General features: G+C 40.3%; 1 protein-coding gene across 5 annotated transcripts in view; it reads left to right on the forward strand.

Annotated features, from left to right (window-relative positions):
* LYST (lysosomal trafficking regulator) overlaps positions 1 to 13,002 on the forward strand; it is a 1,763,279-nt gene that overhangs the window by 1,328,812 nt on the left and 421,465 nt on the right. For all 5 annotated transcript variants that reach the window (XR_012751618.1, XM_075339737.1, XM_075339736.1 and 2 more), the window contains one exon: positions 9,765 to 9,921. Coding sequence is in view for 4 of the 5 variants with exons in the window: in XM_075339737.1 (XP_075195852.1) it covers positions 9,765 to 9,921 (157 nt within the window). In the remaining variant the exon portion in view is untranslated. The remainder of the gene's footprint in view (positions 1 to 9,764; positions 9,922 to 13,002) is intronic.

Genomic DNA, 13,002 nt, shown 5'->3' on the forward strand with positions numbered 1-13,002 from the left:
CGTCGGGGTCACGGTTGTTGTGACGCACATCCGGCGCCGATAGCGACATCGCAATGTGTAAATCCTAGGAGCGACGATGAACGAGCACAAAACAGTCAAAAAACGCTGATTTGTGTCACGTCGTTCATTTTCATAATGTTACTCCAGCTGCAGATACGATGTTTGTCATTCCTGCAGCACCACACATCGCTGTGTGTGACACCGCAGGAACGACAAACATCTCCTTACCTGCCTCCACCAGCAATGCGGAAGGAAGAAGGTGGGCGGGATGTTATGTCCCGCTCATCTCCGCCCCTCCGCTTCTATTGGCCGGCCGCTTAGTGACGTCGCGGTGATGCCAAACGCACCTCCCCCTTGAAGGAGGGATTGTTCGGGGGTCACCGTGACGTCGCCGAGCAGGTATGTGCGTGTGAAGTTGCCGTAGTGATAATGTTCACTACGGCAGTGATCACCAGATATCGCATGTGCAACGGGGGCGGGTGCTATCGCGCTCGTTATCGCTAGCTGATGCTAGCGATGTCGCAATGTGTAAATCCTGCCTAAGGGTGCCAATACTTTTGTCTGGCCTATTTTTGGAGTTTTGTGTGAAATGATCAATGATTTGATTTTTGTTTCATTCTCTTTTGTGTTTTTTTCATTGCAAGCAAAATAAATGAAGATAATAATATCAAAGAATTTGTGATTGCAATCATTTTCAGGAAGAAACTGAGTATTCTCTGACAGAATTGCGGGGGTGCAAATACTTTTGGCCAGCACTGTAGTAGGTGTAATAATATTGGCAAATACCTCCAATTAGAAATTTTGTATAGTTCTTCCGATTCACTGAGTTGCTTATCTCATGTTCAGGGTATTATATGACCTTAGGTATCCATGGCTATGACCACTAGGAACTAACTAACTGACTATAATACATCTCTAATGTTTAAATGTGTTTGCTTTCCTTTGGTGTTGTAGGGGTTAAAAACTTTAATCTGCTTATCCTTTGGAGCCTTAATCCCAGGTGTAGTTCTTTGTGACCACTCCCCCCTTTACTATAGTCACATGTCTTAACATCTGATGTCGGTTAAAGATTCTCATATCTAAGCTGTCCACTTTGGAAGGAAAAGAGACAGTCTATAAAAGAAACTGAAGTATCGTGACAATTACAGCTGTGGTGTTAGCTGCATTATAGTTGCTTGGAGTGTTTTCCTTTTGTGTCTATATTCCCCTGTCTGTCTTCCTACCTTTTTGTTGCATTATTGTAGTGGTGAGACCAGTGCTCTCGCCGGCCTTCTTACTAGCCAGTGGGAGTTCAGGGCAAGCAAGGACCTAGGTATGTGATCAGCAATGGGGTGGCAGAACCCATAAAGGGACATTAGGGAGTGCAGGGAACAGCATCAGGTGAGTGCAGGAGGTGACCCCACTTCCCTCTCTCTAGTGTCAGGGCCTACCGTTGTATAGTATTCTCAGTGTACTCTGTTTATTGTGGCGCACTCTGGGGGTTCCTTTATTCCTGGCATGACACCTGTTTTCTCCACACTACCTGTTGTGAATGTCATCCGAGTGAGTGGGTGCTGGTGTGGAGCTCCCTCTGGTGGCCAGGAATGGTAATGAAGCTGAGTCTGAATCTGTGACTCAAACAGGTGATGGAATTAATTACTGATCTAGGAAGTCCTATTGCAGATCAGCCTAGTGTATTTAGGAGAGCAGTTTCTGCCTGGCAGCCACCAGTAATGGATGTTTCCTGCTGCTTCTGAAGATGGCTGGGAGTTTTCCCTTCAGTTTCTCCCATTTATTCTGTGCCTGAATCTACTCCAGATAAGTTTACTAGTTTCTCTGCTTAATTGCTGGAATTGCACTTAAGGGTGTTTCTGCTTATTCCATTTTGTTCTGTGTTTTGGTTTCTTGTTTGTGAGGATCTGTCTCTTTGCTTTTGTGAGCAGGGCAGTTCCTCAAGCAAGAAAGGGAGCTTGCTCCAGGTTCATGTTTCAATTATTTTAACTTAAGAATGTTATTTGTTCTGTGATTTTGTTTATTTTGTTTCTTCCCATTATATCTGCAGTTCTGTTTAAAGTGTCTGGCACAATAGTACATGATATTGTGGGGGAGAAACCGTATGGTCTTAGGATTTTTGTTCTATCAGAAGTTTGGTATTTTTTGCAGCGTTTTTTGCTGGCCGCAATCAGTTATCTTTCCTATCCTGTTGTATCTAGTAAGTCGGCCCTCATTTTTGCTAAGCTATATTTTCTATCTGTGTATTGTGTTTTCTTACATCACCGTCATTGCATGTTGGGGGCTTTCTATTTTCTATTTGGGGACTGCTCCGAGGCAGGTTAGGATTCCTCATTTCTATCTTTTGAGGTGTAGCAAGTTTCTCCGGCAGTGACGAGGTGTCTAGGTGTGTTAGGAACATCCCACTGCTATTCCTAGTGTTGTCCGATAGGTGATTGCGGTCAGCTTTGTTGGTCATAATGTTGTGGATCAAGCTGAGAAGGCTTTGATGGCATTGATCCATGGTCAGGATTCTGCTGAAATTTTTTGCCAGAGATTCAGAGCGTGGGCGGTCCTTACCAAATGGAATGATGAAGCTCTTGCGGCACTTTTTCGAAAGGGTCTTGCGGATACCGTGAAAAATGTGATGGTGGGATTTACTATCCCTTTGGGACTCATTGCCTCTATGAACTTAGCCATTCAGATTTATAGACGTTTACGCGAGCGGAAATCAATACGTGCAGATCTATTGCTTGCGGAACAGTCTTCAGAGCCTATGCAGTGGGATAGGGTTCTCTCTTATACTGAGTAGTAGGGTTTTAGATGGAAAGACTAGTTGTGTTTCTATTGTGGAGACACTTCTTACACTATCTCTGTCTGCCCAAACGAGAAAAGAGATTTGCTCGTTCATTTACTGTAGGTACTGTGCAACCTAAATTTCTTTTGTCAGTCTCTTTAATTTACTCATTATCCTCATTTTCTGCTATGGCTTTTCTTGATTCAGGGCTGCCCTAAACTTAATGGATTTTGGGTTTGCTAAAAGTTGTCGTTTTCCCATGATACCTTTGAAAACTTCTATTCCTTTAAGGGGCATTGATGCTACTCCCCTAGCTGAGAATAAACCCCAATTTTGGACCCAGCTGACTGAGGGTTGCACCAGCTCATAAGGAGAATTGTAAGTTTTTGGTACTACACAACTTGCATGATATTTTGGTACTGGGATTTCCTTGGCTGCAGATCCATAATCCAGTTCTTGATTAGAGATCCCTGTCTGTGGTTAGTTGGGGTTGTCAATGTGTGCATAATGACCTTTCTGTGTTGTCTATTTCTGCTCAGACACATGATGTACATGAATATTTGTCGGACTTCCTTGATGTGTTTAATGAGACTGGATCTGATTCCTTGCCTCCCCATAGGGAGTGTATTTGTGCCATTTGAATTAGTGCCAGGTTGCAAATTTCCTAAGGGACAGATTTTCAATTTGTCTGTGCCTGAACATGATGCTATGCGAACATATATTATGGAGTCATTGAAAAAGGTCATATTAGACTGTCATCTTCACCCCTGGATGCGTTTTTTTTCTTTGTGTCCAAGAAGGATGGGTCATTGAGACCTTGTATTGACTATCGCCTCCTTAATAAAATTACTGTTAGATATCAGTATTTTTTGCCCCTGATGTCAGATCTGTTTTCCAGAGTTAAGGGGGCTAAATGGTTTACTAAACGTGATCTTAAGGGGACGTACAATCACATTCGAATTAAGGAGGGTAATAAATGGAAGACGGCATTTAATACCCCTGAGGGGCATTTTGAGTACCTAGTGATGCCTTTTAGGCTCACTAATGCCCCCTCCGTCTTCCAGTCTTTCATGAATATTTTCCGGGAACTAATTGGTAAATTTCTGATAGTCTGTTTGGATGATATTTTGATTTTTTTCTGATGATTGAGACTCTCAAATTGAGCAAGTTTGGACTGTTTTTCAGGTTTTTAAGAACAATGCATTGTACGTTAAGGGGTCACAATGTCTCTTTGGCGTACAAAAAATTTCCTTTTTGGCTTTTATTTTGTCTCCGTCTTCTATTGAAATGGATCCTGTCAAGGTTCAGGCCATTTATGACAGGGTTCAGCCTACGTCTTTGAAATCCCTTCAAACATTTTTGGGTTTTGCAAATTTCTACCATAAATTTATAGGCAATTTCTCTAGTATTGTTAAGCTTTTGACGTATTTCACCAAAAAATTAGCTGATGTTGAGAATTGGAACCCGAGTTCGTTATGGCCTTCCAGGAGCTTAAAAAAAGGTTCACTTTTGCCCCAGTCCTGCAGCAACCTGATGTTTCTCTTCCATTTTAAGTAGAGATAGATGCCTCAGAGATTGGATCAGGAGCTGTTTTGTCTCAAAGAGATCCTATAACTTCGAAACTGAAGCCTTGCGCCGCCTTCTCTCGGAAATTTTCTCCATCTGAATGAAACTATAATGTGGGTAATCGAGAATTATTGGCTATGAAGTAGGCTTTTGAAGAATGGAGACATTGGTTGGAGGGGGCTAGACATTAAATTGTGGTGCTCACTGATCATAATAATCTGACCTACCTTAAATCTGCCAAGAGACTGAATTCTAGGCAGGCCAAGTGGGCTCTATTTTTTTAGATTTTTTAGACGTTTCGATATTGTGTTCTCTTTTCTACCAGGCACCAAGAATATTAAAGCAGATGCCCTCTCTAGAAGTTTTTTTGCTGATTCTCTTGATGTTGCTGTGCCATCTCTAGTCCGGAATGAAGGTGTGGTCCTCTCCGCCATTTTGCCCGATTTGAGGTTAGCACTTCAGAGATTTCAGGGGGACAAACCTGAGAGATGTCCTGTGGGGAAACTGTATGTTCCTGATCAATGGAGGAGTAGAGTTATGTCCGAGATTCATTGTTCCATCTTGGCTAGTCATCCTGGGATTTTTAGTACTAGGGATCTAGTGAGTAGGTCTTTTTGGTGGCCTTCTTTATCTTGGGATGTCAGGAGTTTTGTGCAATCTTGTGGGGTTTGTTCTAGAGCCAAGCCTTGTTGTTCACTTACTAGTGGGTTGTTATTGCCATTGCCTATACCTAAGAGACCTTGGACTCATATCGCTATGGATTTTATTTCAGATCTTCTGGTTTCTCAGAGGATGACAGTTATTTATGTTATGCGTGATAGATTTTCTAAGTTGGTCTATTTGGTACCATTGCCTAAGTTGCCATCTTCATCAGAGTTGGTGCCCTTGTTTTTTCAACAGGTGGTTCGTTTACATGGTATTCCTGAGACAGGAGTTCAGTTTGTGTCTAGATTTTGGAAAGAATTTTGTTCTAACTTAGGAATTGGGCTGTCTTTTTCTTCTGTGTTTCATCCTCAGACCAATGGTCAGACTGAGAGAGCAAACCAAACCTTGGAAACCTATTTGAGGTGTTTTGTATCTGCAGATCAGGATGACTGGACTTCGTTTTTGCCATTGGCAGAGTTTGCTCTCAATAATAGGGTTAGCTCTGCTACTTTGATGTCTCTGTTTTTCTGCAATTTGGGGTGTCATACCAGGTTTTCTTCAGGGCAGATTGAGGCTTTGGAGTTGATTCTGTGGTGGAGAGAATGCAACAGATTTGGGGTCAGGTAGTGGACAAATTGTTTCAGTCCCAGGAGAATGCCCAAAGGTTTGTCAACTGGCGAAGGCTGTGTCCCCCCGGACTAAAGTTGGGACATGGTTTGGTTGTCCTCCAAAAATATTCCTATGAGAGTTTCTTCTCCTAAATTTAAACCAAGATTTATTGGGCCTTATAAGATTTCGGAGATTATTAATCCCGTATCTATTTGTTTGGCTCTTCCTGAGTCTTTTAAAATTCACAATGTTTTTCATAAGTCTTTGTCCAAGAAACATGTGGAACCAGCAGTTCTCACAGCGACGCTTCCTGATCCTGTGTTGGTAGATGGGGATCTAGAGTACGAAGTAGAGAACATTTTGGATTCCCACCTAGATGAAAGGTTCAGTACCTTGTTAAGAGGAAGGGTTATGGTCAGGAGGACAATACCTGGGTTTTTGCTTCTAACATTCACACTGACAGATTGGTTCATGCCTTTCATCATGCCCATCCTGACAGACCCAGTGGCTCTGATGATAGTTCGGTGACTGCTCCTCAAGGGGGGTACTGTTTTAAATGTCATCCGAGTGAGTGCTGGTGTGGAGCTCACTTTGGTGGCCAGGAATGGTAATGAAGCGGAGTCTGAATCTGTGACTCAAACAGGTGATGGAATTAATTTGAAATCCAGGTAGTCCTATTGCAGATCAGCCTAGTGTATTTAGGAAAGCAGTTTCTACCTGGCGGCCGCTGGTGATAGCTATTTCCTTCTGCTTCTGCATATGGCTGGGAGTTTTCCCTTCAGTTTCTCCCATTTATTCTGTGCCTGAATCTACTCCAGATAAGTTTACTAGTTTCTCTGCTTAATTGCTGGAATTGCACTTAAGGGTGTTTCTGCTTATTCCATTTTGTTCTGTGTTTTGGTTTCTTGTTTGTGAGGATCTGTCTCTCTGCTTTTGTGAGCAAGGGAGTTCCTCCAGAAAGAAAGGAAGCTTGCTCCTTGTTCATGTTTGGATTATTTGCACTTTAGAATATTATTTGTTCTGTGATTTAGTTTCTTCCCATTATATCTGCAGTTCTGTTTAAAGTGTCTGGCACAAGAGCACCTGATATAGTGGGGGAGAGACCGTGTGGTCTTAGGATTTTTGTTCTATCAGGAGTTTGGTATTTTTTGCAAGGGTTTTTGCTGGCCGCAATCAGTTATCTTTCCTGTCCTGTTGTATCTAGTAAGTCGGGCCTCACATTTGATAATCTATATTTTCTTTCTGTGTATTGTGTTTTCTTACATCACCATCGTTGCATGTTGGGGGCTTGCTCCGAGGCAGGTTAGGATCCCTCATTTCTATCTTTGAGGTGTAGCAAGTTTTTTCTGCAGAGACTAAGTGTCTAGTTGTGTTAGGAACATCCCACTGCTACTTCTAGTGTGGGGGTTCCAATTTGCCTCTCTAGCAATTCTACGAGCTGCTCTCACAGAAATTTTGCTTGGTCTTCCAAACCTCATCTTGACCTCAAATGTTCCTGTTAACTACCATTTCTTAATTACCTTTAAAACTGAAGAAAGGGCAAGTTGAAAATATTTTGCTATCCTCTTATAGCCTTCTCTTGCTTTGTGGGCCTCCCACCATTTTCATTTTCAGAGTGCTAGGCAGCTCCTTAGAAGAATCCATGGCTGCTGATTTTTGGCACAAGGTTAGAGAAGGCTGGGTTTTTATAAAGCTGTGATATTTGCTCACCTGGCCTTTCCTAACGATGATAGCGAAAATGTCATAACCCTAACAGGCTATTTAAGGTCTCAAACCTTGGTTAATGTTATCTGAGCACACACATCTCCAAAAGTGGTCAAACGTTTACATCTGCCCATTTTTTTACATACTTTTTTTTTGCCTAAAATAGAAAGGAAATGTGTTATCTTTAACTTTATGCCTTTTAGAGATCATTTCATTTTTAACTTGCATAACTGTTCACAACAACAGTAATTTTGACCAGGAGTGCCCAAACGTTTGCATGCCACTGTACGTGTGGGTTGAAACTGCACACTATACCCCTGAATTAAATCTTTGAGGGATGTAGTTTCAGTTATCGGGGGGTTTCTGCTGTTTAGGGGCCCTGCAAATGCGACATGGTACATGCAAACAGTGCTCCTTCTGTTCCAAGACCTGCAATTTGTCTAAACATAACTTTTTAATTACATGTGGGGTATTGCCACTGTATGAAAAAAAGTGGGTAACAAATTGAGAAGTCCATTTTCTCATGCTATCCCTTGTAAAAGTGAACAAAAAAAATGAGGCTAAAGAAACATTTTAGAGGAAGAATTACTTTTTTTTATTCTAATTTGCGTTATTACTGTGTAGCATTCAAATGGTTAAAACATTTCATGACAGCAGTTTTGAAGTATTTCAGGGGTGCGGGTTTTTATAATATTACTTTTGGGGAGTTTCTAATATATAAGTCCCTCAAAGTCTATTTAAATCTGCATAGGTCCGTAAATAAACAGGTTTTCTAAACTTCTTGAAAATAATAGAACTTGCTGCTAAATTTTTAACCTTTCTAACATCCTTACAAAATTAAATGAAGTTTGAAAAATAATGCAGGTGCAAGTTAGACATATGTGGAATGTTTTTTATTAATTATTATTTTTAAAATTGAAAGTCTGAAAATTACAAAAATGTTTTCCAAAATGCTGATATTTTTACAATAAATGTAAAATATATTGACCTAAATTTCTGACTAACATAAAATACAATGTGTCATGAAATAAACTATCTCAGAATTGCTGGGATTTGTTGAAGCATTTTAGAGTTATTACCACAAAAAGTGACACTGGTCAGATTTAAAAAATTTGGCTTGGTCATTTTGGTGAAAATTGGTTTAAGGGGTTAAGCCTTAAGGACAAATTAAATGAAATACCAAAAAAGTGTTAATGAGTGTATTTTTTCAGTAAGATCTTTAATGACTTCATCACTCCTTTAAACCAAAAGTCAAGAATTATTTAGCTCTCCAAGTTTGAGATCACGGGGGAACACTATTCTCCTTATGGAGATTTTGCAAGCCAGTCTGGCTGCCAGTAAAGTAAGGGGACTTATAGCTGCCATGCCCCTCTGCAAAATATTCAAATTGTCTCTCCAGGACAGGAGACAAACTCTAGCGCAGCGCCACCTATTGTAAGTAGCGATCCTAAAAGTTAAATGTGGATTTTTAAAACTCGCCAGACTGGCTTGCAAAGTCTCCATAAGGAGAATAGTGTTCCCCCGTGGTCCCCACAAAGCTTCTCATGAGCCAGATCAGACACCCCATACTTTGCACTGACGAGGGGCATGCACCCCGAAACACCGTGTCTGCAAATTGGGATTCTGATCTGGCATATATATCCTAAGTTATATGTAAAGGAGTGTTAAAAATCCGCATTTAACTTTTAGGATCGCTACTTCCAATAGGTGGCGCTGTGCTAGAGTTTGTCTCCTGTCCTGGAGAGACAATTTCAAGTTTGAGATGTAATTACAAATGCATCTCAATAAATTAGAATATCATCAAAAAGTTAATATATTTCAGTAATTCAATACAAAAAGGGGAATCACATGTATTATATAGAGTCATTACAAGTAGAGTGATTTGACATAAACCTCATATAAAATCTATAGGGTATTGTCAAGAGGAAGAGAAGAGACACCAGACCTAACAATGCAGATGAGCTGAAGGCTGCTATCAAAGCAACCAGAGCTTCTATAACACCTCAGCAGTGCCACAGGCTGATCACCTCCGTGCCACGCTACATTGATGCAGTAATTCATGCAAAAGGAGCCCCGACAAAGTATTGAGTGCAGTTATTGTACATACCTTTCAGTAGGCCAACATTTCTGTGTTTAAAATAATTTTTTTCACTTGGTGTTATATAATATTCAAATTTTCTGAGATAATGACTTTTGGGTTTTCTTTGGCTGTAAGCCATAATCATCAACATTAACAGAAATAGACACTTAAAATAGATCACTCTGTTTGTAATGACTTTATATAATATATGCGTTTCCCATTTTGTATTGAATTACTGAAATAAATTAACTTTATGATGATATTACAATTTTTTGAGATGCACTTGTATCTGAATTTACCCTGTTCTTTGTGAAGCATATCTAAGACTTTTTTGTTTGTGGATGTACTGTATATGTGTATTTTTAAACCTAACCAATTTTTATATATTTTTAGTATTTGGAAGATGAGTATTGTAAAACAGACCGAGAAGATGACCCAATGCCTCCAGTGCAGCCATATCATTATGGATCACACTACTCAAACAGTGGTACCGTGCTTCACTTTTTGGTCAGATTGCCTCCTTTCACCAAAATGTTCCTTGCATATCAAGGTACGTTTCTATGTATGATTAGGTGTGTATGTCCATATAGTGTTGCAGTTTCTTCATTTGAAGCATTATAACACCTTACGAAACTTTTGGGAATGACCGTACTTAATGTTCATGACTGCAAAGTCTAGAATAGAAGACTAAGGGGGTTCCTGGTGTCTGGGTAGAAACATATTGGCCCCTCCCTGCACACATTGATATCAAGAACAAAAGTCATGGACTGTGAAATTCATGGATCACAGGTGCCAGAGTACAAACTTGAAATTTTGCTTAGGAGTGGCATATTACTTCCAGTTTTGTGTGGCAGCTTAAGGAATCTTGAATTGTAATTGGAACATGTAGGAAGCTGTTAGAAACACAAAGTAATCATGTAGCAGAATGTACCCAGCTAACTCCCCTTTAGGTAGTACCACTTGTCAAACCACAGAGGCCTCTGGGGACCACCTATTGGACACTCAAAGTGTTGTACCATAGTGTGTGCAATAAATGGTATATAGTGATGGGTGGACCCAGACTGTAAAAGTTTCAAAGGTACCAGAGTATCGGACTCGGCCCCTTGATTCCTGGTGTTGATCAGGTTCCGGCAATCTGGGAAATTAAAAAATAAAAAATAAAGGAAAAATAAAGAAAATAAAAATGAAGCAAAAACTTCAACTTACCGAGTCTTCGGTGTGGCTGTACACTGCTCTTGCGGCCTCTCCTTCACTTCCTGGACTACTCATAATTGCTCATCCATATGGCCATATTGTTCTCGCCTCTAATTGGTTACAGTCAGACTTGCCACCCAGCCTGTGTGACAGCATTTAACTGTAACCAATCACAGGTGCTGTCTTCAGGTCAGTATTGTGCTATAAAAATAAATATTATATTTGGCATATGGTCCCCCCATATTATGATACCAACACAGATAAAGCATACAGCTTCAGGCTGAAGCCCCCAGTTGTCCACTTATCTTGGCAGTGTATCAAAATAAGAGGAACCGCACGTGGATTTTTTAAATTATTTAAATAAATAATTTATAAAAACTGCATGCATTCCCACCTCTCTCCCAATTTTGATACCCAGCCATGATCAAGCCTGACAGCTTGGGGCTGGTATTCTCAGGCTTGAGACACTCATGCTTTTTGGGCCACTAGTCAGCCTAAAAATAGCAGCCTGTAGCTGGCCGGAATTGTCGCATCCATTAGATGCAACAGTCCCGGAACTTTACCCAGCTTTTGCCGACTGCCCTGGTGCAGTAGAAATCTGGGTAATATAAGGGGTCAATAACAGCCCACAGTTGTCACTAAGCCCTAGATTAGTAATGGGGAGGCACTGTGTGACTCACCCATTACTAATCTGCAAGTGAAAGTAAATAAACACAATAACTGGAAAAAAAAATTATTTGAAATAAAATACAAAAAACACCCTCTTTCATCACTCTATTAACCTCCAAAATACCCCTGCAGGTCCAACGTAATCCACACGAGGTCCCACAACGATTCCAGCTCTGCTACATATCTGAAGTCACAGCGCGCGCTCATGGTACATGACCGAATGCTGTGATGTTCAGGCAGAGAATAAATGATCCATGCGATCAGCGGTGATGTCACTCACGTTATTTGCTGTCACTGTGGGAGGTTCCCATGGTCATCCACCTGTGACCGCAGGCAACCTGTCCTCAGGGGACTTCAGGAAATCACAGTAAACTCACAAATCTGCATCTCCTGGTAGAAAACCAGATTTTTTTTGCCAGGAAATGCAGATTTGTTGCTGAAATTTTTACACATATTTCTGCAAAATTGATAATTAAATTTTTACACCATATTCATGCATGCAAACTAGACCTCCTGAGAAAAAAAACGTATCAAAACCGCATGAGGTTTGATGCTGTAGTGATGCAATTTTTTTCCCAGGAGGTGTAGAATAGGCGCAAGAATTTAAGCACCAAATCTGCATCTCTTGGCAAAGAAATGCAAGTTTCTGCCAAGAGATGCAGGTGAGTTCACTGATTAAAAGGTCCTCTGAGGTCAGGTTACCTGCGGTCAAAAAAGTATTCAACAGAGGCAGTGTGAGATAGAAAATATATATACATTTTTCTTAGACAAGAGAATTAAAAATCACATAAACATACAGAGATTTAAATGAATATAGAGAAAAGATCTCCTGGTGTGCTGGGGGGCATGAACATCAAATCAGCGACAGAAATTGCAAAAATATAATGACTGCTGATAATAACTTTATAATTAAGTCATGTGTGCAACCAAAGTATTAAATCCCCAACAGGATTATATAAAAAAAAATAAGACTTTACCATGATTAGATAAAATATCCATGTCACAATATGCAATGATTCAAAAAGGCAGGTAGGGATTATTAAACAAATATTTTAAAAATTACTACTGTGTATACTTGGAAAAATGCATGCAGGATACAACTTAATAATATCTAGGTATGCAGGCATTAAATCCCCAAAGAGATTAAAGCAGATAATAATACATTTTCCATGATAAGATGAAATATCCATGTCACAATATGCAACAATTCAAAATACACAGCGTATAGTTATTCTTGAAAAAAGGTATATAAAAGTATATGGAATATAATTACTGTGCATACAAGGGGAGGTACATGCGACTTGGTACGCAGTACAATAAAAAAATCTAGCCACAACTGGAAGAAAAAAGTAAATATACCATACCAATGTGATATACAGCCCCACACACCATTTCAAAAATAGTTTCATTATAGCTTCATCACGGAGTGATGTGGGGCAGTCAAAGCCTAATTTAAATACCTAACACACAGCTAAGACTAATAATTAGACAACACCATGGTATCGGGTACTGCATAGCGTGGACATGCCACACCATCCCCAAGACCGTAAACGCATCAGCGTATAGCAAGAGTGACGATATCACTGTTGATGACGCCGATGCACCACCAGGTCAGGGAGAGGGCATCGCGCAAGCGCGCCACATTGTCAGCATTCTTTGGCTGCAATATGATAGAAGGTAAGCACCATTTTGTTGTGGTCCAAGGAATACAATGATATAGCATTTGGCAACACTACGCATTGAGGATTGAGGCGCCATGTATGGGAAC

The sequence above is a fragment of the Anomaloglossus baeobatrachus genome, chromosome 3 (assembly GCF_048569485.1).
Source record: "Anomaloglossus baeobatrachus isolate aAnoBae1 chromosome 3, aAnoBae1.hap1, whole genome shotgun sequence".
NCBI classification, from domain to species: domain Eukaryota; kingdom Metazoa; phylum Chordata; class Amphibia; order Anura; family Aromobatidae; genus Anomaloglossus; species Anomaloglossus baeobatrachus.